Here is a 27,798-nt window from a genome sequence, read left to right on the forward strand (position 1 = left end):
ACGTAAATCAATCAGCATCTTCCTTTTCAAATATATGTTTGACTCCTATGGCAAGACAAAGTGACACCCAACGACACTCGTGAAGACCAAAAAGTTAAAGCATTTATTTTGAGTTCCATTATTTAGAAAGTGTTACAGAACTTAAAATGATAAAATGCAAGAAACCAAGCAAACTGAGTTACATTAAAACAGAGTAGAATATAATAAATGCAAATACAGTATCATTATGTTACCAAAGTCTAAATCTAAAATTATGTTTGGGAAATTTAATGGAACTACAATAAGTGTATGCAAAATTACAACATGGCGGATAACATGTTTACTTCAGACACCCAACACATGCAAATCTCAGACATCAAACTGTCATTTCTTTCATTGCAGAGAATACATTCAGATACATACTATATTTCTTTGAGAACATTAAAAATAGACAGATTCACTGACAATGAAAAATGACATCCGGTGTAGGGTCATTCTATTTTTTCTCAGATCTGGTGGAGAGGCTGGTGAGCCTGGTATGACTGGTCGTTAGGGAGGTGGGCAAGCCTAAATCCAAACTGCTTCTTCGGGAACTTTGTTGTGAGCCACTACGAGAACCTGTGCTGGATCCTGGGGCAGAGGCGAAATTGTAAGGACTGCTTATTCCTCTGGAGGACACAGACGATGCTTGTAGCATTCTCACGCCAGTGCTTTCCTCCACCAAGCAATTGTCAAGCGCCTCCATGTAAGAGATCTTCAGTTTGCTTTTGGGGCATGTTAAATTCTTTGTGTGGTGTCTGATGTCTTGGAGCTTCATAGCAGTGCTACCGTTAATCCAGCCCATTTTCAAAGCATCTGCGATAGTCCTTCTACAGCCCAGTTCTGGGTCATAAAGCCCTCCTGTTACAAACTGGAACTCCATAAACCTCTGGCCTGCCTCATAAGGTAGCCACATCTCCTTCATGGCTTCAGCAATAGATATTTTACGGCCAGTTTTTACATCTTCAAAGCCAATAAAAGCTTTTTGGGCAGGCTTGAGTTTAGTAGCAATGTCATCAGTAATTATACCTAGGCGGGAAGCCTCTTGGATGCTGAGGCGACGACCATTTGCTGGATTTATGATTCCCCCAGTACAGGACTGGGCCTCGAGTAGTCGCTGGCCAGTAATGGTATCCACAAGTCCGCAATTTATAGCGCCTGTGATAGATATTTTTTCTAAAGTCTCTGTATCAAATATGGCACCTACAGGATCCCTTTCACCAACACTTTCAACAGGGGAGGTTAGGGTGATAGAAACACTAGATGTTTGCTTCAGGGTGTTAGCAGAGTCTTGAGCAACACTATCGGTTGCTGTGCTTTGCTCTTGAATAGTGGAAGGTATTGTCGACTTCATCGTTGTGAGAGAAACCGAAGACCTTGATATTACTGTTGAGGATGAGGACACTAAAGATGGCATTGAGGCAGTTGTTGTAGGCAATGTATTCTGCTCAGTCTTTTCAGTGATGATATCTGCAAACTGTGTTAAAGTGATGCTGCGTGATTGGTATTGAGCAAAGACCGACTGGTCAATGACTCCTTTTTCAAGCAGTTCATTGATGTCATACTCTCTTCCTGTCTTCCTGTCAACAATAACAAACCGTTTGGAACCATCTGGAGCAGTGTAAGTGATCTCTTCCCACTCACACTCCTGCTGAGACAGCTCCACGTAGGTGTCATAGTCAATATATCCTTTATTGTATGCTTCACGTATAGTCATCTCTTTATTAGTTTCCGGGTCCACAATAACTACTCTTCTCTTTCTCAGGGTATTTTTCATTGTTGCCTCTTGTTTTTTCTTGTCTGCAATTGGCAAAAGAATTAAACCAGTCTTCCCATCGGTAATGCAGCGTTTCTTAAGCTCAAGATAGGTTAAGTTTTCTTCTGTCTTTGGGTCGAAGAAAACAATACCTTGATCAGTCAGGCGCTTGTTCGTTTTTTCATCCAAGTACCCTCTGATGTAAGCAACATTTAAATCAATCCGGTGGCTGTGTTCAGGATCAATGATACCGCCACTGGCAATCTGTGCCCCTATCATACGTATGCCATGTTCTTTCTCAACTAGACCCATCTCCACTGCCTGGAAGAGGGACATAACCTTATCCGTACCAGGTATTTTATAACCAGTTACAGCTCTTTCTGCTGACAGCAAGTTGTCTTTGAGCTCTGGTCCAAACAGACCTTTGTTGTAAGCATCACTAACAGTCAGGTGAGTGTTGTTGACCGGATCAACTATAAAACCAGAGGCAGCCTGGGATTCAAGAAACTGCAGAGTGGTCCCAGGTTGTAACAGTCCCTCTTTCATGGCTTCATAAAATGTCATCACTTTATCACTGGCTTCGTCAAATACTCCTGCTATGCAAGTGGACCCCCCCAAGTAGGAGCGCAAGCGGTACTCAATGTCTTGAATTGTCAATCGGCCTGCCTTTAATTCTTCAATATCGGATGGTTCCAGAAGGTTTGCGTGCACTAGATCTATCACAGACACCTGGTCTCTAAGCCCTTGGACAGTTGCAGGCTTTTGAGGTTCTGGGAGAAGCAAAAGACCTGTACTTAGGTCTGCTGTACATTTCTTCTTCAAAGACTGATAGCTAATTGCCTCTTCGGTCTCTGGATCCAGATAGCATTTAGGATACTGACTGAGGGCCTTGTACATGTCTGAATCTATCAGATTCCGATCCATAGCAATGTCTCTGGGTAGGTATACGCTTAAAGTTGGATCCAAAATACCTCCTGTAGACTCTTGAACTTGAAGTATACGGAGAGCCGTGTCCCCATCGATCAGTCCCTTTTTCATGGCCTGACCAGCTGACAGGAGCTTAGTAGTAACTGGGTCTCTGTAACCTATGGCAGCAGCTTCAGCGGCCAACAGCTTTGATTCATCTTCCTTATTGACTAGTCCTCTGGCACATGCTTCCTTTACAGTCAATTTTTGATTCGTCTGAGGGTCAATGATATGCCCTGTGGCTGCCTGTGCCTCGAGCAGCAAGTCGGCACTTGCAGCAGATATAATCTTTTCTTTCTTTGCCTGTGTTAAGGACATTTTTCTGAATGATCCAGCCGCAACCCCGGCAATTAAACCAGTCCCTTTAAGTAAAGCCTCTTTCTCCGCAGACACCTGAGGAATAGTTTTCTCACCCATGATTAGATGGTTTAATGTTGGCTTGTCCAAAATTCCGCAGTCAAACAACTGTTGTGCTGTCACAGTCTTTCGTACACCATCAAAAATCAATTTTGTGGGGTCAATTTTTTCTGAAATTGGCAAAATTTGAAGACCGGTGTGAGACTCTGTTTTGCACCGTTGTTTTAAAGCCCCATAACTGACATCAAGCTCAGGTTCTGGATTAAGGTAGTACGCAGGACACTGATTTAGAGCATGACAGAGGTCTTCATCTATCAGGTTGCGCTTGATTGCCGTGTTTATGGGCAAGAATACACTGAGATTCGGGTCAAGTATGCCGCCCACACACTGTTGGGCCTGCAGGAAGCGTAAACCAGTTTGCCTGTCAATTAGTCCCTTTTTCATGGCCTCATACACAGACAACGGTTTGGCCATACTTGGATCCTTATAACCCACAGCAGCAGCCTCTGCAGTCAATAGTTTGTCTCTGTACTTTATATCCACTACTCCTCTAGCACAGGCCTCTTCGACTGTCAATTTTTCACGAGTGCTGGGGTCAATTATATGCCCAGTGGCAGCCTGGGCTTCCAGTAACAAATCTGCCGTCTCTGGGGACAGGAGACATTTGTTTTTGGCCTCTAACAAAGACATGTTTCCTTGATGGCCAGCTACACCAGCAATGGGTCCAGTTCCTTTTAGATGGACAACCTTTTCAGCAGACACCTCAGAGACTGTCTTCTCCCCTTTCACTAACTGGTCAAATGTAGACTTATCAAGGACTCCACACTCAAACAACTGCTTGGCTGAGACGGGCTTGCGAACACCATCAAACATCAATTTCGAAGGGTCTTTTCTCTCAACAACTGGCAAAATGATCAAACCAGTATTGAACAGTGTCTTGCATTTTTTCTTTAAAGCCTCATAACTGACTTCACACTCAGTATCTGGGTCAAGGTAGCATGCTGTTCTCTGATTTAGCGCCTTACATAGGTCTTCATCCAAAAGGTTGCGTTTCATAGCTATGTCTTTGGGGAAGAACACACTGAGATTGGGATCTAAAATCCCTCCTGCAGACTCCTGGGCCTGCAACAGGCGTAACCCGGTTTTCCTGTCAATTAGTCCGTTGTTCATGGCTTCAAAGACTGAAAGAAGGTTTGATGTGCGAGGGTCTCGGTAGCCCACAGCGGCAGATTCTGCTGCGAGAAGTCGGTCTCTGTCTCTTATGTCCACCACTCCTCTGGCACATGCCTCTTCTACTGTATACATCTGATTGGATATCGGGTCAATAATATGGCCGGTTGCTGCCTGGGCATCAAGCAGTACATCTGCACTATCTGGGGGAATCAGCAACTGTCTCTTGGCCTCTGATAAAGACACTATACCTGAAGATCCAACTGCTATACCAGCAATAGATCCTAATCCTTTTAGAAATGCTTGCTTTTCATCTGAAATTTGGGAAACAGTTTTCTCTCCTTTGGTTAATTTGGTAAACAAATGCTTGTCCAAAATCCCAGAATCATATAAGTCTTGTGCTGTGACTGATTTACGGACACCAGCAAAAATCAGTTTGGATGGGTCTTTCCGCTCAATGATCGGCAACAGTAGCAAACCCGTGTGAGCCTCTGTCTTGCACCTTTTCTTCAAATCTCCATAACTGACATCCTGCTCAGTATCTGTGTCAAGATAACACTTGGGATTCTGTTCCAGAGCATTCCGGACATTTACATCTAAAATGTTACGACTAATAGCTGTGTCTTTGGGAAGGAACACACTGAGATTGGGATCTAGTATTCCTCCAGCACACTCTTGGGCCTGCAACAGGCGTATTCCAATGTTCTTGTTGATCAGTCCCTTTTTCATGGCTTCATACACTGAAAGAGGATTGCCAGCACTGGAATCCTTGTAGCCAACAGCTGCAGCCTGTGCTGCTAAGAGTCTGTCTCGATCCCTTGTGTCTACCACTCCGGCGGCAACTGCCTCCTCTACTGTTAGCTTTTTATTGGTTATGGGGTCAATGACATGACCAGTGGCAGCTTGGGCCTCTAGAAGCAAATCAGCACAATCTTGAGAAAGGAGATTCTGTTTTTTGGCCTCTGACAAAGACATTTTGCCTTTAGCTCCAGCTATAATCCCAGCAATGGGACCAGTTCCCTTAAGATTAACATGTTTGCCTATGGACACCTCTTGGACAGTTTTCTTCCCCTTTTCCAGGTCTTTAAATGTTGGCTTGTCTAAAATACCACAATCCAGCAACTGCATGGCAGTCACAGGTTTTCGTACACCATCAAAGATGAGTTTAGAGGTGTCCAGTTTCTTAAGTACAGGAAGAAGAAGAAGGCCTGTTTGTGGATCTACCTTACATTTTCTTTTCATTGCAAAATAAGTTACAGCAGTCTCGCTGTCTGGGTCCAAGAAAAGCTCAGGCCTTTGATTCAGAATGTAGTTTGTGTCATTGTCAATCAGTTCCTGCTCAATAGCCTTATCTTTGGGAAGGAACACACTGAGTGTGGGATCTAGTATGCCACCCACGGACTCTTGAGCTTGCAGGAGACGGAGCGTTGTTGTCTTGTCAACCAGTCCCTTCTTCATGGCCTGAAATACCGAGAGGGGTTTGTCTGTGGCATGTACTCTGAATCCTATAACTGCTGCTTCTGCTCTTGTCAACCTCTGTCGATCCTCTTCATCAACTACGCCTTGATGACATGCCTCTTCAACTGTCAACTTCTGATTAGTTCTGGGATCAATGATGTGGCCTGTCGCCGCCTGCGCATCCAGTAGCAAGTCAACAGCATCTGGTGGTAGAAGGCGCTCTTTCTTTGCTTCAGTTAGAGTTATTTTATAGGGGAAACCAGTAATAGATGGGTCATCTTCTGGGTTTTCAATAATCACTCCTGCTATTGAGCCTGTTCCTTTCAGAATAACCTTTTTATCAACAGACACCTCGTGAACAGTCTTTTGTCCTCTAATAAGCTGGTTAAAGGTTGGTTGATCCAAAACACCGCAATCAAGCAGTTGTGCTGCTGTGATTGATTTACGGACAGAATCAAAAACCACAGTGGCGGGATCCAATGTCGGTGGTTCTCTGGCTCTCTTTAGCTCCTCTTGCATGGTTTGTCTCACAACCGTCACCTCTGTGAGTTCTTTCTGCAGGATTGACAGCTTCCTTTTATACATTTCCTCGAGGTCCCTAAGTTCCCTCATCAGCCGCTCTATCTCGCTTTTCAAAGCATTCTTTTCTTTCTCCCAACATTCCTTGTCTGCATCATATTGCCTTATAAGGCCCTGCTTACTTTCGTATTGTTCCTTCCAGTAACTTAAATCCTGTTTTACTCTTTCATTCTCCTCTTGTAGGTGCTGCTTATTTTGAAGCTCTAACTCAAGAGACATCTTAATGCGTCTGAGTTCCTCCTCTATCCTTTGGGGGTGATCTTTGTCAGTCTCTGACAGCTGGAGTAACAGAGTATCTCTCTCTTTCCCAATCTCACTGTACTGGGACCGGAGCAGTTGTATTGTGGTTGACGTCTGCAGAAAGCAAGATAAATGGAAAGAAGATATTGACGATTAGTCACTTCAAAAATATGTTTATGGATCTTCATTATTATTTTTTTTCTCTTAAAATTTCAATTATAATGTACTTGGGTGGAAACTGCAAGACAGTAGACATTTAATGAAGTATTCTCTTGGTATAACAGTAACCAAAACTAATGGACATAAACTAGAAAAAGGTTTGAAAACAAATCTTGGGCAACAAATTGAAATTTATGAGGTTTATGTTCTCGTCTCAAAAAAGGACACCAGATGTGTTCAAGTATACTTCATTAAAAATTTGCAATTGATGGGCCTCTATAGGCAAAGGAAAAATCAAGCAGGCAGTTCTGGCTAGGTATTTTTAAACAGAATGGTAGTGGTAGAATACAGTGTAAATACTACACATCAACTAACATTAAGACACAGCACACTTAATGTGAATATGTCATGCACTACATTTCCAGCCCGATTCTAAAATATAGGATGCTGTCTAAATAAAGAAAAAACATATGTACTTGTATCATAGACACAGTGTTCAAAGCAGTGTTGCTTCTTGTAATTCAGGGCAGGTCCATGACCAGATAAGAGTATTTGAATTGAATGACTACAACTCACTGAGAAATAGATGGCATAAGGCAAAAAAAGCCAAAACATGTGCCAATCGTGTTAATTTTTGACTGTGTCTTGCTCCTCTGGTCACATACACTGGATAGTAATGTATATGTTTTACATGTTGGCAAGAAAAGATTTTCCAAATATTAAGAAATAGTGTCCAGAATTACTGTTCAACAGAAATCAAACCCTTGTATTAACAAGGAATGTGTTACAGGCAAAAAAAATCCAATAGGATCTATGTTTTTCTTTACCTTGTACACAGCATACCAATATTTTAGCTAAATCTAAAGGAAATATCAGACTCTTAAGTGAGAAACAACTACAGAAAATAATTAAGGTGTTCATGCAAGGAAGAAATAATGACAGTAATGACTACTTGATTATGATCCATAATCTGGAAAGAGGGGAGCAGACTGGGGGTAGGTTCCAGGCGTCCATGTACCTCAGTTGCCTGCATTTGTATTTTCTTAGTCTCCAGTTTGAGGTTTTCCCTCTCCAAGGAGAGCTCTGAGACAAGGTTGCGGTAGTCAACATTGCTGCGCTCACTGGCCTGCAGCTGCAGCTCCAGGGCAGTAATTTGGGAGGAGAGTTGATCGTCACTTTCCTGTTTGAATCTCAAAACTTCAGCTTTATCATGTCGAGTTGCCCTGAGCTCCTCCTCCAGCGTTAGCCTTTCTTTCATTAAAGTGTCAGTATTCTTCTGCAGAGTTTGAAGCTCAGTACAATGTTCATGTAGAGCTTTACTCTTTTCCTCAATTGTTCTTTGCAGAGCGTTGTTTCTTTGGTTCACCTCTTTAAGTCTTGCTTGCTCCAGGAATAGTTGCTGCTGTAGGGTTTTTAGCTCAGTGCTCAGTTTAGATAACTGTTCTGCAGTGTTCTTGTTATGTTTCAAGCTTCTCTCAAGCTCGTCTTGCAGCATGGCATACTGTTTTTCACCTCTCTTTTCTGATGCGTCGGCTTGCTCTTGACTTTGGCGTAATGCAGTGATGGTGCAAGAGTATTCCTTCATCGTCATATTGACATTTTCTAACTCTGTCTCCAGTTGTCTTCTTCTGGACACTTCCTCTTGGTTAGCTTTTCTTAAATTGTCTAACTGGCTCTCTAAGCTATCTCTCACAGCTTGAAGGTCCTTTATGCGGCCCAGGAATCGACTCAGGTTTTCTTCGACTCTACCGTGGTCCCTGTTCTCTCTCTCCAGCCTCAAACACACATTCTGAAGGTCTGCCTCACTTTCCCTTAGTTGGGTCACAGCCATTGCTGAAGTAGTTAGCTTTGCTTGAAGTTGGGTCAAAGTCTGTTCAAGCACATCTTGTCCTTCTTCTGCAGTTTTCCTTCTACGGATCTCCTCCTCCAGGTTGTGGGTGACATAGGTTAGCTGCTCAATCTTCTCTTGTAGGTCCTCTCTAAGTGAAACCAGCTCCTTGTCGTACTTACAGTTTTCCTCTTCTCTCTGCTTGATCAGGACTTCGATCTCTAGTCCCAGTTCTCTTCTTCTGAATTCTTCTTCTGTGATTATGGAGACCCAACGATGAGCTTCTTCCTCTGCTTTTTTCTTTTGTTCCTCCGCCTGGTTGATGGACAGCTTGAGCTTCCTGAGCTCCTCCTCCCTATCCCTCCTCTCTTCCTGCATCCTGTCATATTGCATCTGAAGCTGAGCTGTATCATCCTCCCTCTGGGCCAAAAGCCTTTGGATTTTGGTATCACTGATATGGATCTGAGATTCATAGTTCAACTTTAAGTTATTGATTTCTGTACTGCATTGGATTCTTACCTTTGAAATATCCTTTTGAAGCTCTGCCACCTTTGATGTTTCCTCTGCTAGTTTCCGTCGCAGCTGTTCAAGCTCATGGTCTTTATTTGCCATACTCTTCTCGACTTCCACTTTGGACCAGCTGACACTCTCTAGCTCTGTATGCCTCTTCCTAAGTACAGACTCATACTCATCTTGTTGTTGTGTGTAACGCTCCTCTGCTAATTTCCTCTTCCTCTTTTCTTCTTCCAGCAAGAAGTTGAGATGTGTCACCTGATCACTTAGATCTGCCAGCTCATTCTGAGTAGTGTCTAGGCTGTCTTTTGTGGCATCGCACTGCAGGGCAGTGGTTCGCTTTATCTCCTCCAATGACAACAGCTTTTCCTTTGACTGGGAGAGTTCAAGCTGATAGCAGGCAACAGCGTCTTCAAGAGATTTGTTCTTGGCATTGCGGTCTTGGATGTCCTCCCTCAACCTGCAAAGTTCTTCCTCTAACAAGTCAATCCGTGTGCTATGAATCTGGAAGCAGGACAAAAGTCATACAAGGTCAAAATGATGTGAACATGCAATTTATTTAAATATTCATAAATCTATACTTCAGTACCTTAAGCTCTTCCATGTTTTTGAGGAGCTCTCCTAGGAATTTCAAGTAGCCATCAGACAAAGCAAGCAACTCCAAGTAACGTGTCTGCAGTTGAGTAGCCTGAGAGAAAAGGGATGTAGTGATTACTTATTTAATTATTATTACTAGATTATAAAGTGTTTTAATATGAATGTCCAATGTAATTTTTCCATTTTCCACTTACCTCCTGAATAAGATCCACTGATGGTGACCTTATCATTGTCTTCTTCATGGGGATGTTAAGCAAAGTCTCTAAACCAGATGCATAACATGCTAGATCCGTTTCATATTCCTGTAAAACAATATTTTAATCATTGTAATTGGATTTAGGCATGGTTACGCAATTGTGTATCAGCATAAAATCGGGTATTCATCAATCTCAATCAGGCGTCAGTTATATATGAGGGGGAAAAGTCCCATATGAAGGTGATACCTAGGTGACCATGGTGTAAACAAATAGATATACCCTGTTTTTGCAAGCAACACATCATCAAAATGTGCTCCTAATGACATCTACACACATTTACCAAAACACCTACATAGCAAGGAATATGTAAAGAAAGGTCAACCCTCCTGTGTGTGTGTGTGTGTGTGCATTATACACTATGTGCTGGTCCACAACCTCCACCCTTCCCCACATGATTAGGAGCAGTAGCACATTGTTGATCTGAGTGTACAGTAGGTGTGAACAATCCTGCACAATTGTAACAAACTGTGGCCATTTTTGGCCAAGAGCTTTTTTTAATGGTCACTCGCATATTGTAAAAATAAAATATTAATTACAAGAATAGTAGAAAGTCCTGGTGATATGACATTCTGTGTTATGACATATCGTAGTTACAAAATCATTCCCATAAATTCACACAGCAGAAGAATAGTGTCAAGAATATAGTCGCCAGTCCCTACACCGAGGAAGGACAGCATCCTTTTTATGAATTTTTTAAACTTTAACCTCCATTATGTCTCCCAAGCATGAGGCAGACTCCTTTGTTGGCAGCGCATCAGAGAAAAGTGAAGTGAAATTAAAACACCCTAAAATGCGCATTGGATGAGTGCCTGTTCCAAGCCGCTCACCCATTGCTCCCATTAAAAAGGATAAAAATGGTAAAGATGCTGATGTCATTCATTTTTGCAAGAGGATCGTATGATTAAAATGACACCTTTATGACACCCACAAATGTAGTTCTGGGTGAGCAGACGTCCTGTGGATTTCACTTTTGGATAATGAAATATTCTTCAAGGAGCGGTTGCATTCTTGTCATGCTTTGACTTCACTACACTGCATGCATACTTGTGCATGGAATCGTGCTGGGGTCGAGGTCACCTCTTCCACTCATGCCAAAAGAGGGGAATTGTGCCACGCTTGGGTATGATTGAGTGCGCTCACACGAGTCAAACCTTCTGTGATTTACGGCTTCAGTGGGCCCAGGTTAGGTACGATGGGCCTAGTGTGAGTCGACTCTAAGGATCTTTTCATAGGCACTAATTTCAGAATTTTTTTACTGACATATTGGTAAAAACATCTCAAAGTCTCATCAAGGTTGCAGTTCCAGGTTCATATAATAAATCAAGGCCTTGCTACCAAATACATTTTTATATGTTTTTTTCAACCAGACCACTCACTATATGTCTTTTTGAGTGAGTGGCAAAAAGAGGTGATGACTCAACTACACAACAGAAGAGATCATGTTTAGTGCAGTTTTAAGTCGTGAAAACAACCACAACCCTCATCCTCACTGGGGTCGCGGGTATGCTGGAGCCTATCCCAGCTGACTTCGGGTGAGAGCCGGGGTACACCCTGGACTGGTCGCCAGCCAATCACAGGACACATATATACAAACAACCATTCACACTCACATTCATACCTATGGACAATTTGGAGTGGCCAATTAACCTAGCATGTTTTTGGAATGTGGGAGGAAACCGGAATACCCGGAGAAAAACCACATGAACATGCAAACTCCACACAGAGATGCCCAAGCGGAGAATCGAACCCAGGTCTTCCCAATGTCCTGACTGTATGGCCTACTTGCTAACCACTTGTACACCGTGCGACCCTTTGTCTGAAACTGAAAGTTATCCTTGAAATGTATCTTTTTTCTGTTTATTTAATCTTTCTTTTACTATGTCTATATAACCATACAACTCAATATTCCGTATGCCTGGAAAAATCATCAAAAATGGCAGTACCGAGAAGGACACAGCTTTTGAAAAATGGCTGGGATTGAATGAACTAGAAGAAAAAGTGTAGACCTCCTTACCTTGATGGAGTTCACACAGGCATCATTGTCTTTCAGTACACCTTCTACTGTGTCCCTTTTGGCTTTAATTTCTGCATTCAGAGCCTTGACAAAATTAAAAAATATATATATATACATAGAAGTTAGATGTCTTAACCCACATGACACAAACACCATCACAATAAGAAAATAATATTGTGGGAAGGTTCTGAAACCTTCTCATCGTTCATGTGGTCCTTCAGAACTTGAACATTCTGTATTTTGGTGGCTCGTAGGATGTCTTGCTTTTTGCGAGTGTCGTCAATCCAGTCAATAAGGGAGGAACTGGTATTCTTGTAGTGCTCCAGCTGAGGCAAATACCTCTGCAAATCCTGGAGTCTGAGAGAAAGATATGTAGAAAGGGTACAATATATTATGCAAGAAACTTTAGCTTGTTCTTTGCACCCTGACAGATATACAGTGGCTAATGTTTATTGGCCATATTACATTTGTATATGACTTTGGACTATACCTGGTATCTATCTGTGTCTGTATTCGTTTCCAGCGATCTGACAGGAGGCCCACCTGCTCAGTGTATTTGGACAGCATCATGTCACACCTGTGGAAGGGCCCACCCACCTCATCATTCCACTGATTTGCCTTGGCTAGTTCTGTCTCCATAGCGCCCAGAATATCACTCCTCTGATCCAACTCTTCCTTAATGCCCTGCACACAATATGCAAAATATAAAATTAACAGTAGGGTGACGTGAGTCTGCATTACATGAAGATGCCCACTTCATTCATTCATTCATTTTCTACCGCTTTTTCCTCACGAGGGTCGCGGGCGTGCTGGAGCCTATCCCAGCTGTCTTCGGGCGAGAGGCGGGGTACACCCTGGACTGGTCGCCAGCCAATCACAGGGCACATATAGACAAACAACCATTCACACTCACATTCATACCTATGGACAATTTGGAGTCGCCAATTAACCTAGCATGTTTTTGGAATGTGGGAGGAAACCCACGCATGCACGGGGAGAACATGCAAACTCCACACAGAGATGGCCGAGGGTGGAATTGAACCCTGGTTTCGTAGCTGTGAGGCCTGCGTGCCAACCATTTAGAGGGATATAAATATGAATATAATATAAAATAGATTGGTATTTCATTATGCATTAGATATTCTTTCAATGCAAATTGCACGGATATACTGTAATTGCTGGAATAACCAGTATGTCAAAATGGAACAAAAATTAGGAGCTGGCCTCCCCTTTGCAGCTACGTATATCATGTTTGACTCAGCTGGGAAGGCTTTCTAAAAGATTTATGTTATTGTGCACTCTTCCAGAAGAACATTTGAGGTCTGAAGTCACTGATGTTGGATGATTGGGGCTGGCACACATTCTCTGCTAAATTAACGCTTTTGATGACATTTAGGCCAGCCAAGTCTCTGTGTTTGCATCGAGTAACAGAGAAGTGTTTTTTTCTAAAGCATTCTCCAAGAACCTGTCCCAGAATTTGATATGTAGAGTAACAAAAAGCTTACTGAAACGTTCCTATTGATCAGTATATTATACAAATCTATCAGTCCATACCTTAAGTGTTCTCATATAGTCGTTAACATCTCTTGGCAACAAAGACGTGGTCTCATTCTCCGTCAGTCTTGCCTCATGAACTTTTATTATATCTTCAGCTCGTGCCATACTTTGCAGCATGTCCCTGAGAGCCTGCAGCCTGATAACAAAGGAACAAATTGCATTTCATTCAGTGCATCTCATTGTAAAATACAGTTAAAATATATTTAAATATATATTCACATTAGCATGCCCCAAATGCTATTTTTTTTAAAAGTGGAAGACGACGGATTCATGCACATGGGTCCTTTCTTCTTCTATAGTTTGGTGTGTCACATGGTTTTGTCTGTGTGTCAGCTCACATAACGGCACTTAGATGTGCCATTTGTAATACATCGTTTTCACTCGGTGATCCATCAACTATTTACCAATCCGGTGTGGATACAATGTGGATGTGAATTGTTTTCAACCCACCAAAAAATAAAAATAAAATTGCAGGAACGTTCCCGTGTGGACTAGAGATCAACAAACTGCAAAAAGACATGAATTTGTGAAAAAACTTGTAAACTGGTAATTTGTTTTGGTGGCAAATTGTTTGTAGCAGAAATAAGCCAGTTTCCATTGTATTTAAAAACTAATGGTACTGATGTAATTAAACTTGCACTGCAGTTTTCATTCATCTCAAAGATAACTAACCAAATAGGGTAAAACAAACAAAAAGTGAATAAATAGATAGTTCTTTGTGTTTTCATACCGCTTAAGGTAAGCTGATGAGCTACTCTCTAGAATGCTGAGACGTTGATTGATGACTCCAAGTTCGCTCTGCAGGAACCACGCTTTATCTTTATCACTCATGCTCTCCATCTCCTTCATGATGCGCTTCTTCAGCTTTAAGTACTCTTCTTGTATCAGGTTGACATCATGCTGTATGTTCTTTCATCAAGAAAAAAAAACCCAAAGAGTTTACAATACATTTGACAGTAAGAGGCTTTGATTTTGCATAATTTTGAGTTTACCTCTAACTGGGTGATTTTGAGGCTACAGTCCTTGGCCTCATTGTCTCCATAGCAGATATGAAGGTATTGACTTAGCAAGCCCTCAGCTTCCTCCAGCTTCAATCTGAGTGTGTGCAGCTCTGTTAAACTGTGAGAAGAAGAGACAACCTTCTTCTTCACCGGCTCCGTCTTTGTCACTTTCATGACCTCTTTCTTCACTTTTTTCAGTTCTGCTCTCTGTCGCTCTTCTTCGAGGTTTCTGGTATCCTCTTCGACAGGAACTTGCATGATAAATACTTGTTGTTGGTGCTGCTGCTCAACTGCAAACATTTTTGAAACTTTTAGCAGGAATATTTCCAAGTGTAGGTGTGCCTTGTTTATTGTGGTTAGTTGGCTCCAGACCTGACCATGATAAGTAAGATTCAATATTAATAAATGGGATATTTTCATAGTTAGACCATAAAAAATGTTTATGACCTTCTAATGGTTTTTTAAAAAAAAAAAACATGATTAGAGCCCTGTAGACATGGAATAACACCCCTATAGTAACCTTTATATTTGTATTACTTAATATAGTAGACATGACAAGCAAAATAATAAGACACGTTAGCACTGAGAAAGTTACTTGTTGTAGTATGTCACAAGTCATGTGACTTGATCACATCATAAAAAAATATTGGGCAGTTGGGCAAATTGCATATAGACATGTACATCTGTAAAATAATGGACACCACATTGCGCAACACTTACACACAGATTACAGGATCTCTGCAGAGACAGAAGAATGTAAGGTAATGTCTCATCAATGTAGATTTACTGATGCCTATATAGTGACTATTCCATATGACTTCTTTTTCAATATTTTTGGACTAATAATAGGCCACAGTCAACCACGAAATGGACACCATGTATGAATTCATTAATTTAAAAAAAATGCACGCCAGTTTAGCATGTAGTAGAAATGTGAAATAACATATAGTCACTTTCCAAAGACCATGCAGAAGAGGGTAAGTGTGGCACACACCTTCTATTTTGTGTTCATACTGTCAATTTGTGTCATGAGATGAAAGGCAATATACAAAGATGCATATCACATTTTCCTAGATGCACATGCCTGCTCATTATGCAATAATAGGCATTGATACTGTATGTATATTACTTACCATAAGCAGGTAACTGCACTACTAGAGTTTCATAGTGGGCCTGTGCTCCATTGAATTGGCTTTCAAGGCTCCTCTTGTCATCATCAGCAAAAATCTGTGAGCCTTGGCAACTGAGTTTGAACTCTTCGTAATGAGTCTCAAGACTTTTGAGAAGATCGCGGTACTCCTCAGGACGCATCCTTGCCAGCTAAACACATACACACATACAAAGTGTTACTTTTGAAGAAACAATTGCATACATTTAAAAAAAACATACAGTATTTGGTTTTGATGATTTTCCTATTCAAACAGTGTACCCTCGTTACATCGTAGTTCACCTTTCACAGACTCGCATGCATTTGGCTTGCCAAATTTACATAACTATCCGATCATTAGCAGTGTGACTCTGAAATGCTGCAGGTTTTATCCCCGACAACAACGAAAGGAGGACAAAAAGAGGGAAATATGACGGCAGGAGCAATATGGTTTAACAAGGATACAACAACGCTACAATACTACAGTACGGTGGAACAATGCCAGGGCAACAAAGAGTGAAATAATGTTGCATCATGTGACTTCCAGAAAGCATTTCCCGAACAACTAGTTTTTTTTGTCCACAGTAGAATTCTAACCCTTAAAGGCTGAGCTAATGCTGCCACAGTTAATTAGCTGTTAAATGTCCTCCTCAGCCATCATCATTAGTACTTCTACAAATAAGAATACATGAATTAATTATTGTAAAAGTACTTTTATTAGTTTGGAAGTACAAATGTAGCACATTAACTCTACATAACAGGATTATCTTCATAAAAACTAATATTTTGTGCCTGAGTGAATACATATAATGAGAGATGTGAATAAATAAGAGATTAGTCATCACCTACCATGGAGATGGTGAGGGAGTTTATGTGTTTGATATCCACAAGACAGTACTGCCAGGCAATGAGACTCTTAATGTTGATGTACAACTGATTCCAGATGGACAGGATAGACTCATAATACTGTTCATTTCTGTTGTCAAGACAGACGGAATAACAATTAAAATGAAGTAGGATATAGTAGAGTTTAGATTAGAAGTTCAGAATGGTAAGGTTTCATTCAACATATAAATTTATATGTCCAGGAAAGTATTTTGGAAATAGTGAAAAGGGGCATAAGACTAAAAAGAAAAGGTTAACGACTTACTTGGTGGCCAAATTGATGCTGAGTGGATTGGGAGGAGGGATTATCAAGCACACAGAAGGTACCATCATATCTAGTCCCCCTGGCCCTGTAACCTCCCACTTGCTACGCTGACTGTTGCCCTTTAAGATTGCTTCATCACCCTTACAGATCACCTTCTGTGGAGACAAAACAAAGCAGATATTGACGCTATAGAAAGTTGACAAATGTACAAAAAAGATTATAATCTGAAGGTACTAAAAACAAATATTGACCTGATCTTGTTTGAAATCACACAGGGCTTTGACAATAACGGGGGTGCTGCTCTTCTCTTCTGGGTTTCTGGGCTTGAGTCTGATGATGCTCTTGGCTTTGTTAACAATATGTTGAACTTGCCTCTTGTGATCCATTATTGTCTCTCTTTCCCTCTGCAGATCAAGAACATGATTGATTTGATTTGGAAGGTTTGTTTTGAACATGCTAAAGCATGCTAACCACAAGTCCACCCTGCGGCCTAGTGTCTGTTCCATTAGACTCATCATAGCTTTTTTCTTCTCTGGTCTGCTCTCAGACTATTGTACCTCCAATTCCTTGAGCAGCTCCAGCAGGTTGTCCAGTGGAGTGTTTTTGTCACGGATGAACTTCTTACAAATGGTTTCCTTTTCTTTCTGGAGGGATCTGTATGTCTCATTGGCCTCCTTAAAGAACTTTAAGAAACATTGACATTTATTTCAGTCAGTGGTAAAACAGCTGGCTTATTTAACATTGAGTTACCACCATTAGATGAAGAGGTGTTTGTTGTAAAGTAACCATGTGTGCATGTGTTGGTATGTATGTATCAACTATCAGCTCAATCGCCACAATAAACCTTTTTTGTTGTTTGTTTAGTTCATTCATAATCCAAAACACAATCAAACGTAATGTACAATGTTACTGTGAGGTAATGTTGCAGTACCACTCATCCCTGCTAATGTATTGTTATTCTAAGTAGTAGATCTAACAATGTGTCAAATTACCTGGTTGTATGCTGCATTCTCCTTCAGATGCACATCAATGCACTTGGTAATTTGAAGGAGCCAACTCCACTGAGTCTGCAGTGTGTCCCTGTAGGCCTTGAGAGCAAAATACCAACGGAAGATGTCATAATACACACAGTGTTATGAAAAATGACCTACAGTCTTTAAAGATGTGCGGAGCAAACAGTTTGTGTGTTGCACCATTCATCACACAGAACAAACCTCTATCTTGTCTGAAGCTGGGTGGTTGTTCTTCAGCAGCGCATCCACTCTGACCTTCAGTTTATTCAAGTCCTTCTCTTTATCCTCCAGGGCACTCATCAATTTCTGTTGTTTAAAGAAAGGGTGGTTTAGTTCAAGTTTGTTTGCTCTGCTAGCATAGTTTGTTAGTTGTGAACACAATCATAGACATGGCTGTGTGCACCAATGAAGCAAACCAAGACAGCTTGAGAGAGAAGTCTGGTGCAATTCGGTTTGTTTCAGCTCAAAGGTGAACGTTGCCCAGAGCAAAGACACAGACCAATGCTAAAATGACAGCCAAAAGCATGCAGAAATACTAATAAACTAAGAGAAAATGTGTTGGAAGTGCTTTTCATTGATAAACATTCAAAATGTAAGCAGAATATACAAATAATCAATGTATTCAATCAAGCAAACAGTACTTTGGTTTTAAGTATTTGTATTACATCATGTAAACAGCAGTATACAGCATTTATTCATTCTCTACCGCTTTTTCCTCACGAGGGAAAACTCAGTTGTCTTCGGGCGAGAGGCGGGGTACACCCTGGACTGGTCGCCAGCCAATCACAGGGCACATATAGACAAACAACCATTCACACTCACATTCATACCTATGGACAATTTGTAGTCGCCAATTAACCTAGCATGTTTTTGGAATGTGGGAGGAAACCGGAGTACCCGGAGAACATGCAAACTCCACACAGAGATGGCCAAGGGTGGAATTGAACCCTGGTCTCCTAGCTGTGAGGTCTGTGCGCTAACCACTCAGTGCAGCCCAGTATACGGCAATGTATTTATGTTTTGGTCTGAACAAGCATATTGAACCACACATGTGAATGCAGCCTTAAGCCTAGATTACGCCCCTACTTGAGGCCACGCTTGCTGGCTCCCCCCCCTCCAAACTCTACCACAAAATCAGTTGCAATAAATGTAACTTTTGTAACACAACTATTAGTTCCAGCTCCCATAATAAGAGCTTGGAGACGTTGTTGAAGGGGTGACTATGCAGAAGCATACAGGTTCATTTCATAAAGACATAAGGCTTGCAGTTCTCAAACAAAAGTATGTATGGCATTGACTATTTAACACATAAAATAACATTGCCTTGTTCTTTCCTGAATTTTTGTTTGACTTGATGTGTGTATGACGTACAGTATGTATACTTACTGAATAGCTCTCTTGCTTTCGAGGGATGTACTGGTCAAGGTTCTTGTCCCCCCAATCAAATATGAGCTCCTCTTCCTCTTTGTCGTTGACCCACATGATTTCCTTTGACATTTCCTGAATGATCTGCTGGAGGTCTCCCAGCTGCTGCAGTCGACCAAATGACATTTGCTGGAAAAGTAGAGGCAAGAAGAGCACTTTATTAAAAATAATACATCCTTATGTTGTCTCAATAGGATGACTTTTACCTGTAGACTGTCCCACTCCTGGTCCAAAGCATGAAGGTTTCCCTTGTCTCCTTTCTTAACCTAAGGAATGATTTAAAATGTTTTGAAAATTAGGGATGCTCCGATCAGGGTTTTATGCTGCCGATTCCGATCATTCAGGACTGAAATAATCCGATACCAATACTGATCACATGAATTAATGATACATTTTTCAATGTGTGAATGTTTAGTGCAATTGGCCGGGGCGTCCTGGCTGCAGCCCTGCTACTCGATATATAATATGAAAAATGAACCATAAGATGACCTGCATTTAGTCAAAAACATATTAGACTTACTTCAAGGTTTAGTGTAGTAACAATAACATAATGAGATGATTCAACCCACCAGGTCACTCCTGGCTCGTTCCACTTCAGGGCTGTTCTGGATGGAGTTGTGAAACCTCTGGTGACTGATGAGATGTTTCTCTATCCCCGCAGGATCCTCTCCCCAGGAGGCAGTGCCAATCAGATTCTGGGGGGCAAAAGTGTCTATATGAGCATATACAATATGCATACACATTTTTAATTGATGAGTCAATTCATGCCAATCTGCAAGTCTCATGAGTGACTGTGTCCCTGTCCACACAAGAATGCTCCTGAGATTAAAAAAAAATGCATCCACATGTGCCGGATTAGTAAATAATTGCATCCAGACGACAACAGATCACTTGTATGGAAGCGATGTAATACACGGGGAACACCTATGTGGGGCGCTATGAACAGACATGCAGACAGTATCACATGAAACTGCAGAAAAAGAAAGAACGCATGCACATAAGTCTGTCGACTTCCACTTTCCAATTCTCATCTTGACTTACAAGAAGTGAAGTTACTTCTGGGAGTCATTATGGAGTATAAGACAGTATAAGACGGAGTCCCACTCTGAAAGTCACTTTCAAAAAACACAGTTCCAGATATGTACCCAGGATGTGGATGAGAGGCTGAAACAATAAAACACTTGGCCACTTTGACCTGAAAACGTTTCTGTGTGAGTACCACCCTGTGTTCACCTTTTGCTGTGTAATCCAGGCCACTGCATCATGAAAGCTCCGACCCGGCTCTTCCCAGGAACTAGAGCTTCCTCGAGCGCTCCTCCTCCTCTGCAAGGAGCCCGTCATGGCCAAGTGGACCCCCTTCAGCTGATCGTTACAAATCTCCCAACTAAAAATGAGTAAAATAGATTGTGATGAGGAAATGCACTAAATGTCATAGTCCTGGAAAACAATCTCCAACAATATGCATGTTAGTGGTAAATTGGTGACTCTAAATTGTCCATAGGTGTGAATGGTCTGTCTATATGTGCCCTCCGATTGGCTGGCAACCAGTTTTGGGGGTACCCTGCCTCTCACCCAAAGTAGTTGGAAAAGAATGTGCATCACAAAATGCACATTCACAAAATTCAAACTCATTTTATGCCATTTTTGGGTGCTTCTGGGGCCCCTGTTGAGTGTGTGTGAGGTTTCCACAGCGTTTTTGACCAGAAAAGTGCATTAGAAGCAAGTTGAAAAAAACTGAAAAAAACGATAAAAGAAGAGCATAGAAAAAAGAGAAGATAAAAGAGAAAAAAAAGAAAAGAATGTGCAGTCAAATTAAGTAAAATTATAATTATGGTTATTTAAGTGTGTTTCAAAAAGGAATAAAAATATAATCTCTTACGTTTTGACAACATTGTCAAATGGCTGTCCTATTTGTCTGAGGTCCACCGCATAGTTCTTCAGTTGATCAATGGTGTCTTTGGCCCTCAACATGTAGCGCTCTGCATCAGCTGCAGAACCGCCCTGAAATAAACACAGTGACAATGCTGATAAATAATGCTTTTGAAAAAACAACAAGATAAAAAAAAAGTTATGGCAAAAAATAACTTCCCTTTTTCATTCATTTGGTCAACACTTATCCTGTTCAGGATCACGAGTGAGCAAGAGCCTATCCAAGTCAATTTTGTAATGGTAATGGTTTTATTTCATTTGAACATGCATCAGATTACAATTGAATGCATCACATCATCAGTTCACAGTTCATTTGGGTGAGATCACAGGGCATTGACACCTGATTCACACTTGTGAGTCCAATTCAGGGACGCCATATGGGGGTGTTAGGTAAAAAATAATATTTCACTGCATTTAACCATGTTGTTTTATATTATATTATATATAATATATATATATATATATATATATATATATATATATATATATATATATATAATATATATATATATTGTTAGTACTGTGGCAACGTGGGACTTATGTTGTTGCATGTAAGTGCAACATCGGTTACCTCACTAATTTATGATGACAATGATAGGAATTCTAAGAAAGCCTGATAGATTAAGGACATGTAAAATACACTGAAATGTGTCGTATATAGTATATAGTGGCATCTAGTGGTGTAGTTGAATATTGCAACCAAAAGAGAATGTCCTCGTTAAACCTCTGAAGTTAAGGATTCTTCAGCTGTTGCTTGCTGTTGTGTGTATAAAATATAATATTATATATATATATATATATATATATATATATATATATATATATATAATATTATATTTTATACATGCCACTATATACTATATACGACACATTTCAGTGTATTTTACATGTCCTTAATCTATCAGGCTTTCTTAGAATTCCTATCATTGTCATCATAAATTAGTGAGGTAACCGATGTTGCACTTACATGCAACAACATAAGTCCCACGTTGCCACAGTACTTTAAGAGGCAGACAAAAAACAAAAAACTATTTGCTTAACATCAATTTAAGGAGGCATGTGTGTTCTGAAAAATAAAATGTTCAGTGGAAGCATTGACAAAGTATTCTCAGACATAGGTAGTAGTGTGTTGTAAATTTATATAAACAACACACTGTCATTTTCAGCCTGACTAGTATTACAAACTGCCACAGCTTACTCATATTACAACAAGCCATTGTTTATTGTGACAATAACTTTTCTTTTGTAACAAAAAATACTCTGACCACAACCATTGTGTGAACTGCTTGAGGAGAGATTAAGGTAGGATAAAAATAAATATTGACTCACAGATTGCAGGGCAAATTCAGCCCTTCTGAGGTCCTCCTGACACTGGGCTTGAAGAGACACGGCTCTTTGATGGATATCATTGATGCCACTGTGGTAAGAAGAATGGTAATTATAATGGAATTATGAACATTTGCACAATCTAATGAGATCCAAAATTACATTTTTGACAGTATTTGTTTTGTTTGTCTAATACCCTCAGAGTGCACTTAAAAATATTGTACTACTACATGCAACAACACAACACTGCAAAACAATCCACACATTAAATATTTTGAAATGAATAGGAGACAGTTTTTGATACATCTCGTCCATTGGTGCTCATTAGATTAAATCTTGGGTCATTTTGCAAAAAAAAGAAAAAGGCATATCCAAAACAAATACATGTTTTCTCTACATGGTTGAGCTTGGTGTAAAAGTTAAAGGGAGCTTTTGATTAAAATTGAAATATCAATGCAACAGGGTGACAAGACCGTCATACCTGTACATCACTATGCACATTTGCATGGGGATGATTGAAAGGTTTGAAAAAATGGCAATGCAGTATAGTCACTGTATAGTGTATATGGGATTCTTGTGCAATTTTGGGTGTCTAAAGGTACTTCACTATTAGGACATTTGCTATGCTTTTCTATATCTGACACCTGTTTAGTTCAGCGGTCGATTCAGCTGAATAGTGACACACAGCAACATTTTGACACTTAATGGGCAATTATGAATGGCCAATTACCAAAATAAGCCAAATCGCATTCAAACTTACCTCATGCCGCCTCTCATGGCACCTGCCATTCCTCCTACGGTGTCTAAAGGCATTCCTCCAACTGAAGACTTGGACAAAGAGTTGTAGCCGTCCATGTTGTTGTATCCATTACCACCTCCGTGCACAAATTCACTGCGGGAGTATCGGAATGACCCCCCAGTGGTCGGGTCGCCTCTTCGGCTCATGTTGAGTGTGTTGTGGGAACCGTACTGACTCATTCCGGTGAGCCTGTCGAGGCCTTGGGATGATACACCGGGCAACGACAGGACCAGAGGCCGTGGAGGTCGCTCCCTTTCCCTCCAGCTGCCAGCTCCTAGCTCCTGTTCCTGCAACAGACTGCACTCACGCTCAAGGAGGCTCTTTTTTTTTTTTTTTGGAGCCTGTGTAACCACACCTTCTGCCCAACCTGAACTGCCAAAAACGTTTCCCTGTCCTCTGACAGCCACTCCTTGTCTGCCTGGGGCAGTGTTTTCAACATATTTTAAAACAATTTTATACTCATACACCCGTAACAATAATACTTTTGTATTTGCTCCCATTTTTGAACTCAAACATCTAAAACGTTTTCTATATACACAAAAGGCCTAAATATTGTTAACAAATCTGTCTAAATTTGTGTTAGTGTGCATTCACAGCATTAGTATTGCCTTAAGCTGGCCACAATAAAAGGGCTTTGCAAAATGTGCAGTGGGACCATGCATGATCATGCTGCAACATGAAGTGATGGTCGACCTCAGGATCTCTTCACAGTTTATCTTGCCTTTGTTGCACATGGTGGAGATCGGGTTAAGGTATGGGCAGGCATATGTTATAGACAAACTGCTGCTGTAGCCCGACACCTTTCCAATATTATTTGAAAAGGCATCAAGTGAAAAAATGCTGTTCTTGACACTTGTTCTACATGCAATTTACAGAATAGATCCTGATCATGTCTAAAGTCAAGGTCCCTAACAGTGCTGCTAGGGGTGAGTGCAGGGCATCTCAAGCAGGTCTATAGTCAAAACTTGCCTCTGAGGTGCTGGGAGCCAAGGACTATAATCCCTTTTATCTGACTTTAGTAGTAAAAAAGTTAGAAGTCATCCAGTTTGATGTCTGTCTTCAAAACACACCTGAAATTTGGATAGCTGACTAAGTTGGGTGGCGTCTGCATAACAGTCTTTTCTAATAACACTGCCCAAGGAAAAACATGCGTTAACAGTACTGGTTCAAGCACGGATCCCTGTGGAATGCCATGACTAACTTCAACACATACAGACTCTCAGACTGTTAAGTAGTTAGACAAATAGGATTTAATCCAGTTTATGGCAGTTCATTTAATGCCAATGACATGTTCTAATCCCTGTATTAAAATAAACTGGTCTATCAAACAAGCCCAGTTTAAAAAGCAAGGCCTTTGTCTGAAGCAACAAGGTTGTTATCTTTTGCAAGTGCGTTTTACAGTGCTAGGATAAATTGTCAATCCTGACTGAAAGTCCTCAAATACGTCGTTATAAACGAGTATTCGTTATGGATCATGCATTTTTGCCGGATACAAGTATGAAACAAGTACATTTCGTCATTATATGCATTTGTGAAAAATTTTCATTATGTATTCACACTTCAGGCTTTGTGATTGGTCAGTCACACAGTGACTGCCTCTCCCGAGGCTTATTAGGTTTTCTTCACCTCGCCTCTATTTTGGCTTATATCTAAAGTTAGTTGCATGATAAACTTGTTCCGTAACATGGGCAGACCCTGAACAACTCAATTGGGGTAACATGGCCGCATTTTTTCCTACAAATTGTTTTTGTCTTATTTCATGAAGTCACCATAAAACAGACGTGCTACCTACAATATAAGAATTTGATTCATTTTCAGTTAGCAGTACAAAGTACTGATGAATCCATATCAATTTCAGATGTAGAATAATGTACAGATTTAAGCCCCAGCAATTTCCGGTTAAACCACACCCATGTCCAGTTTATGTCCTGCCCAGTATGAGTACAAATACGGATACAGATAGTTTCAATGGGTGAACAGATACAGATATAGATACAGATAGTGGTGTACTCGCAAGTCTGTAATGGCTGTTTCATGGTTGGCTATAGCCTACTAAAAAAAATATATATATATACATATAAGTATTCTGATCGCAAGTAGTCAGTAATGTTACATTGATGAGACATTACCTCAAATTACATTACCTTAGTACTTCATGAAGTCAGCCATGGCCTCTCTGTCATGGTAGAGAAGGCTTTCCTCACATTCTGTGTGGAAGTGGTACTTTCTTGACTTCTTACTTTGTCCTCACTCCGACTAAACACTTTCTTAAGTAAAAAAAAAAATGCTCGAGATATATTATGAGCGGCAGCTGTCTCTTATTTCCCTGCGCAATGTAGTGTGAACAAAGAATGATATGAGTGTAAGGGTGACAATACGGGTATTATTTCCCATAATGGTAAAAGTCTGTGCTCTAACAACAAAAATATTCTGTTAATTAATATTATCCCGGTTGGGTCTGGAACCACTTAACCACTATAAACAAATACAAACTGTCGATCAATTTTTTTTATAGAAAGCCCTGTAACTGCTTGGTAACTGCTGTCTCGAGAGTCTTGGACATTGGTATATAATTATCTGGTTCAAGAAGAACTACTTTAAGACAGGTTTTTACAACATCCACTTCACATTTTTACTACATCCACTTAATAAAGATTTATTCATCATGCTGTGTGCAGCATCTTTAGGAAAACAAGTAGGGATTGTCTCAAATCAACAAATTGATGTGTTACAGGTATAAATCACATACAATTTCATCTGGGAATATATACACAATGACAATTTACAAAACACCAGTGTGACTTATAACAAAATTGAGGAAATAAAACAGCAATAAAACAGTACATTGCAATTTAGTTATTTGAGTGTTAGAGATAAATAAAAGATAATATATCTGTGGAATTTCTATTCAACGAAACAACACTCCACCTCAGGTATGTTCAAACCTTTACTTTAGCTCCACACACCCAGCTCATCCACTATTTGTCACACAAGCACGCAAACACACACATGCCTCCAGCCAATGGGTGGAGCTCTGAGGAAAACGAGTTTGTCAACCATAAATGAAAGTGTCTTTGACTTGGATATATAGTAAGTGCTGAAGCAGATGTGTACTAGTACGTTCAAGAGTCGTACCGTATGTGTAAATTATGCAAGCACTTTATCGATTCTTGGCTTTTCTCATGAATCTTTCTTATATTACTCTGATGCATGAGCACTTTTTGCAGATCATAATTGAAATACTCATTTCGGCTTGTTCAGCCTTGTTAGTCATCACAACGACTACTCATAATCATGACTTGGATTTTTATAGCACCTTTCAACCGACTCAAGACCACAGTGTTTAATTCATTCATACCAGTGACGTGCTGTGAGGTTTATGGCTGGTGAGGCATTGACTTGTGAAGAGAATAATTTGCTTTGGTTTTATATGTATATATGAAGAACATGCAGACTGTCCTCCAGGAAAAAAAATATTTGAAATGTCATAGAATTCTGTGATTGCTCTGCATCTTAAAGCATTGAATTGTGAACCACCATGTTGTGTAAATGAGACAAATAAAATTCATTCATTCATTTTCTACTGCTTTTCCTCACAAGAGTTGCGGGGGTGCTGGAGCCTATCCCAGCTGTCTTCGGGCGAGAGGCGGGGTACACCAGACTGGTTGCCAGCCAATCATATGGCACATATAGACAAACATTCACACTGACATTCATACCTATGGACAATTTGGAGTCGGCAATTAACATAGCATGTTTTTGGAATGTGGGAGGAAACCGGAGTACCCGGAGAAAACCCACACATGCACAGGGAGAACCTGCAAACTCCACACAGAGATGGCCGAGGGTGGAATTGAACCCTGGTCTCCTAGCTGTGAGGTCTGCGCGCTAACCACTCTACCGCCGTGCAGTTCTGACAAATAAAATAACACTATTAATTTGCGTAGTAAAAGACACAAGGTAGATGGCCTGATATATAAGAAATGTAGTATTAAACGACTTCTTGTGCGATAGAGAAAACAAAATGAACTTGACTGTCAGACATGTGGGGGGTGGGTGCAGTAATAATGATAGTGGAAACACCGATCTAGTAAAACCAACCTCTGTTGAGGAATGTGGCATGCCTGTGTGTTTGGAAGTGCATGGGACAAGGAGTTATGTATTGGCATGCACTCAAGACAAGTGTGTGTGAAAGTGATGTTTTCCCCTGTCTGTCATTTACCGGTAAGCATATTTGAAGCCAATTGCATAGTTCAGACTCGTTTTAACCATTATATTTTTTGGAAATCACAACTAATCCAACAGCACTGCTAGTATTCATCATGACATTTGAGTCTCAACCGATGCACAGCAAATGATTCCTTAATAAAGCAAACTGCATTCCCATGAGATTTTGCCCTGCGGCAGGTTACACAGAAGAAGTCACTTTTGGCTGCGTCTGAACGCACACAGACACCAACATTTGCAAAACAGCATTCCACTGCAACTTGGCCTTCTGAAAAGCTGAATTCTCTATCCTGTCCTGTCTTATTTTACAGC

At 40.6% G+C, this 27,798-nt stretch overlaps 1 protein-coding gene across 1 annotated transcript; it reads right to left on the bottom strand.

Annotated features, from left to right (window-relative positions):
• Nucleotides 1–80: 80 nt before the first annotated feature.
• LOC131129676 (desmoplakin-A-like) lies at nucleotides 81–23,541 on the bottom strand. The gene is made up of 24 exons (XM_058073441.1): nucleotides 23,221–23,541; nucleotides 22,464–22,551; nucleotides 21,085–21,206; nucleotides 20,439–20,589; nucleotides 19,775–19,900; nucleotides 19,412–19,471; nucleotides 19,167–19,334; nucleotides 17,982–18,086; nucleotides 17,760–17,855; nucleotides 17,325–17,450; nucleotides 17,019–17,171; nucleotides 16,768–16,922; nucleotides 16,467–16,593; nucleotides 15,604–15,790; nucleotides 14,462–14,760; nucleotides 14,200–14,378; nucleotides 13,467–13,605; nucleotides 12,403–12,596; nucleotides 12,107–12,269; nucleotides 11,913–11,996; nucleotides 9,836–9,943; nucleotides 9,634–9,732; nucleotides 9,051–9,548; nucleotides 81–6,658 (listed from the first exon to the last, which is right to left on the bottom strand). Exons 1-24 carry the CDS (start codon nucleotides 23,436–23,438, stop codon nucleotides 476–478), a joined length of 9,828 nt encoding a protein of 3,275 aa, XP_057929424.1. The 5' UTR covers nucleotides 23,439–23,541; the 3' UTR covers nucleotides 81–475.
• Between the last annotated feature and the right edge of the window lie 4,257 nt (nucleotides 23,542–27,798).

Source organism: Doryrhamphus excisus, chromosome 5 (genome assembly GCF_030265055.1).
Source record: "Doryrhamphus excisus isolate RoL2022-K1 chromosome 5, RoL_Dexc_1.0, whole genome shotgun sequence".
Classification (NCBI taxonomy): domain Eukaryota; kingdom Metazoa; phylum Chordata; class Actinopteri; order Syngnathiformes; family Syngnathidae; genus Doryrhamphus; species Doryrhamphus excisus.

Excerpts from the sequence above, each read along its gene's own strand:
- LOC131129676 (XM_058073441.1), bottom strand. The coding sequence starts at position 23,438 with ATGAGTCAGTACGGTTCCCACAACACACTCAACATGAGCCGAAGAGGC. Across the intron at positions 22,552-23,220 it reads GCCATGAGAGGCGGCATGAG|TGGCATCAATGATATCCATC; the intron begins GTAAGTTTGAAT and ends TTCTTACCACAG. Across the intron at positions 12,597-13,466 it reads ACTATATGAGAACACTTAAG|GGCATTAAGGAAGAGTTGGA; the intron begins GTATGGACTGAT and ends TATTGTGTGCAG.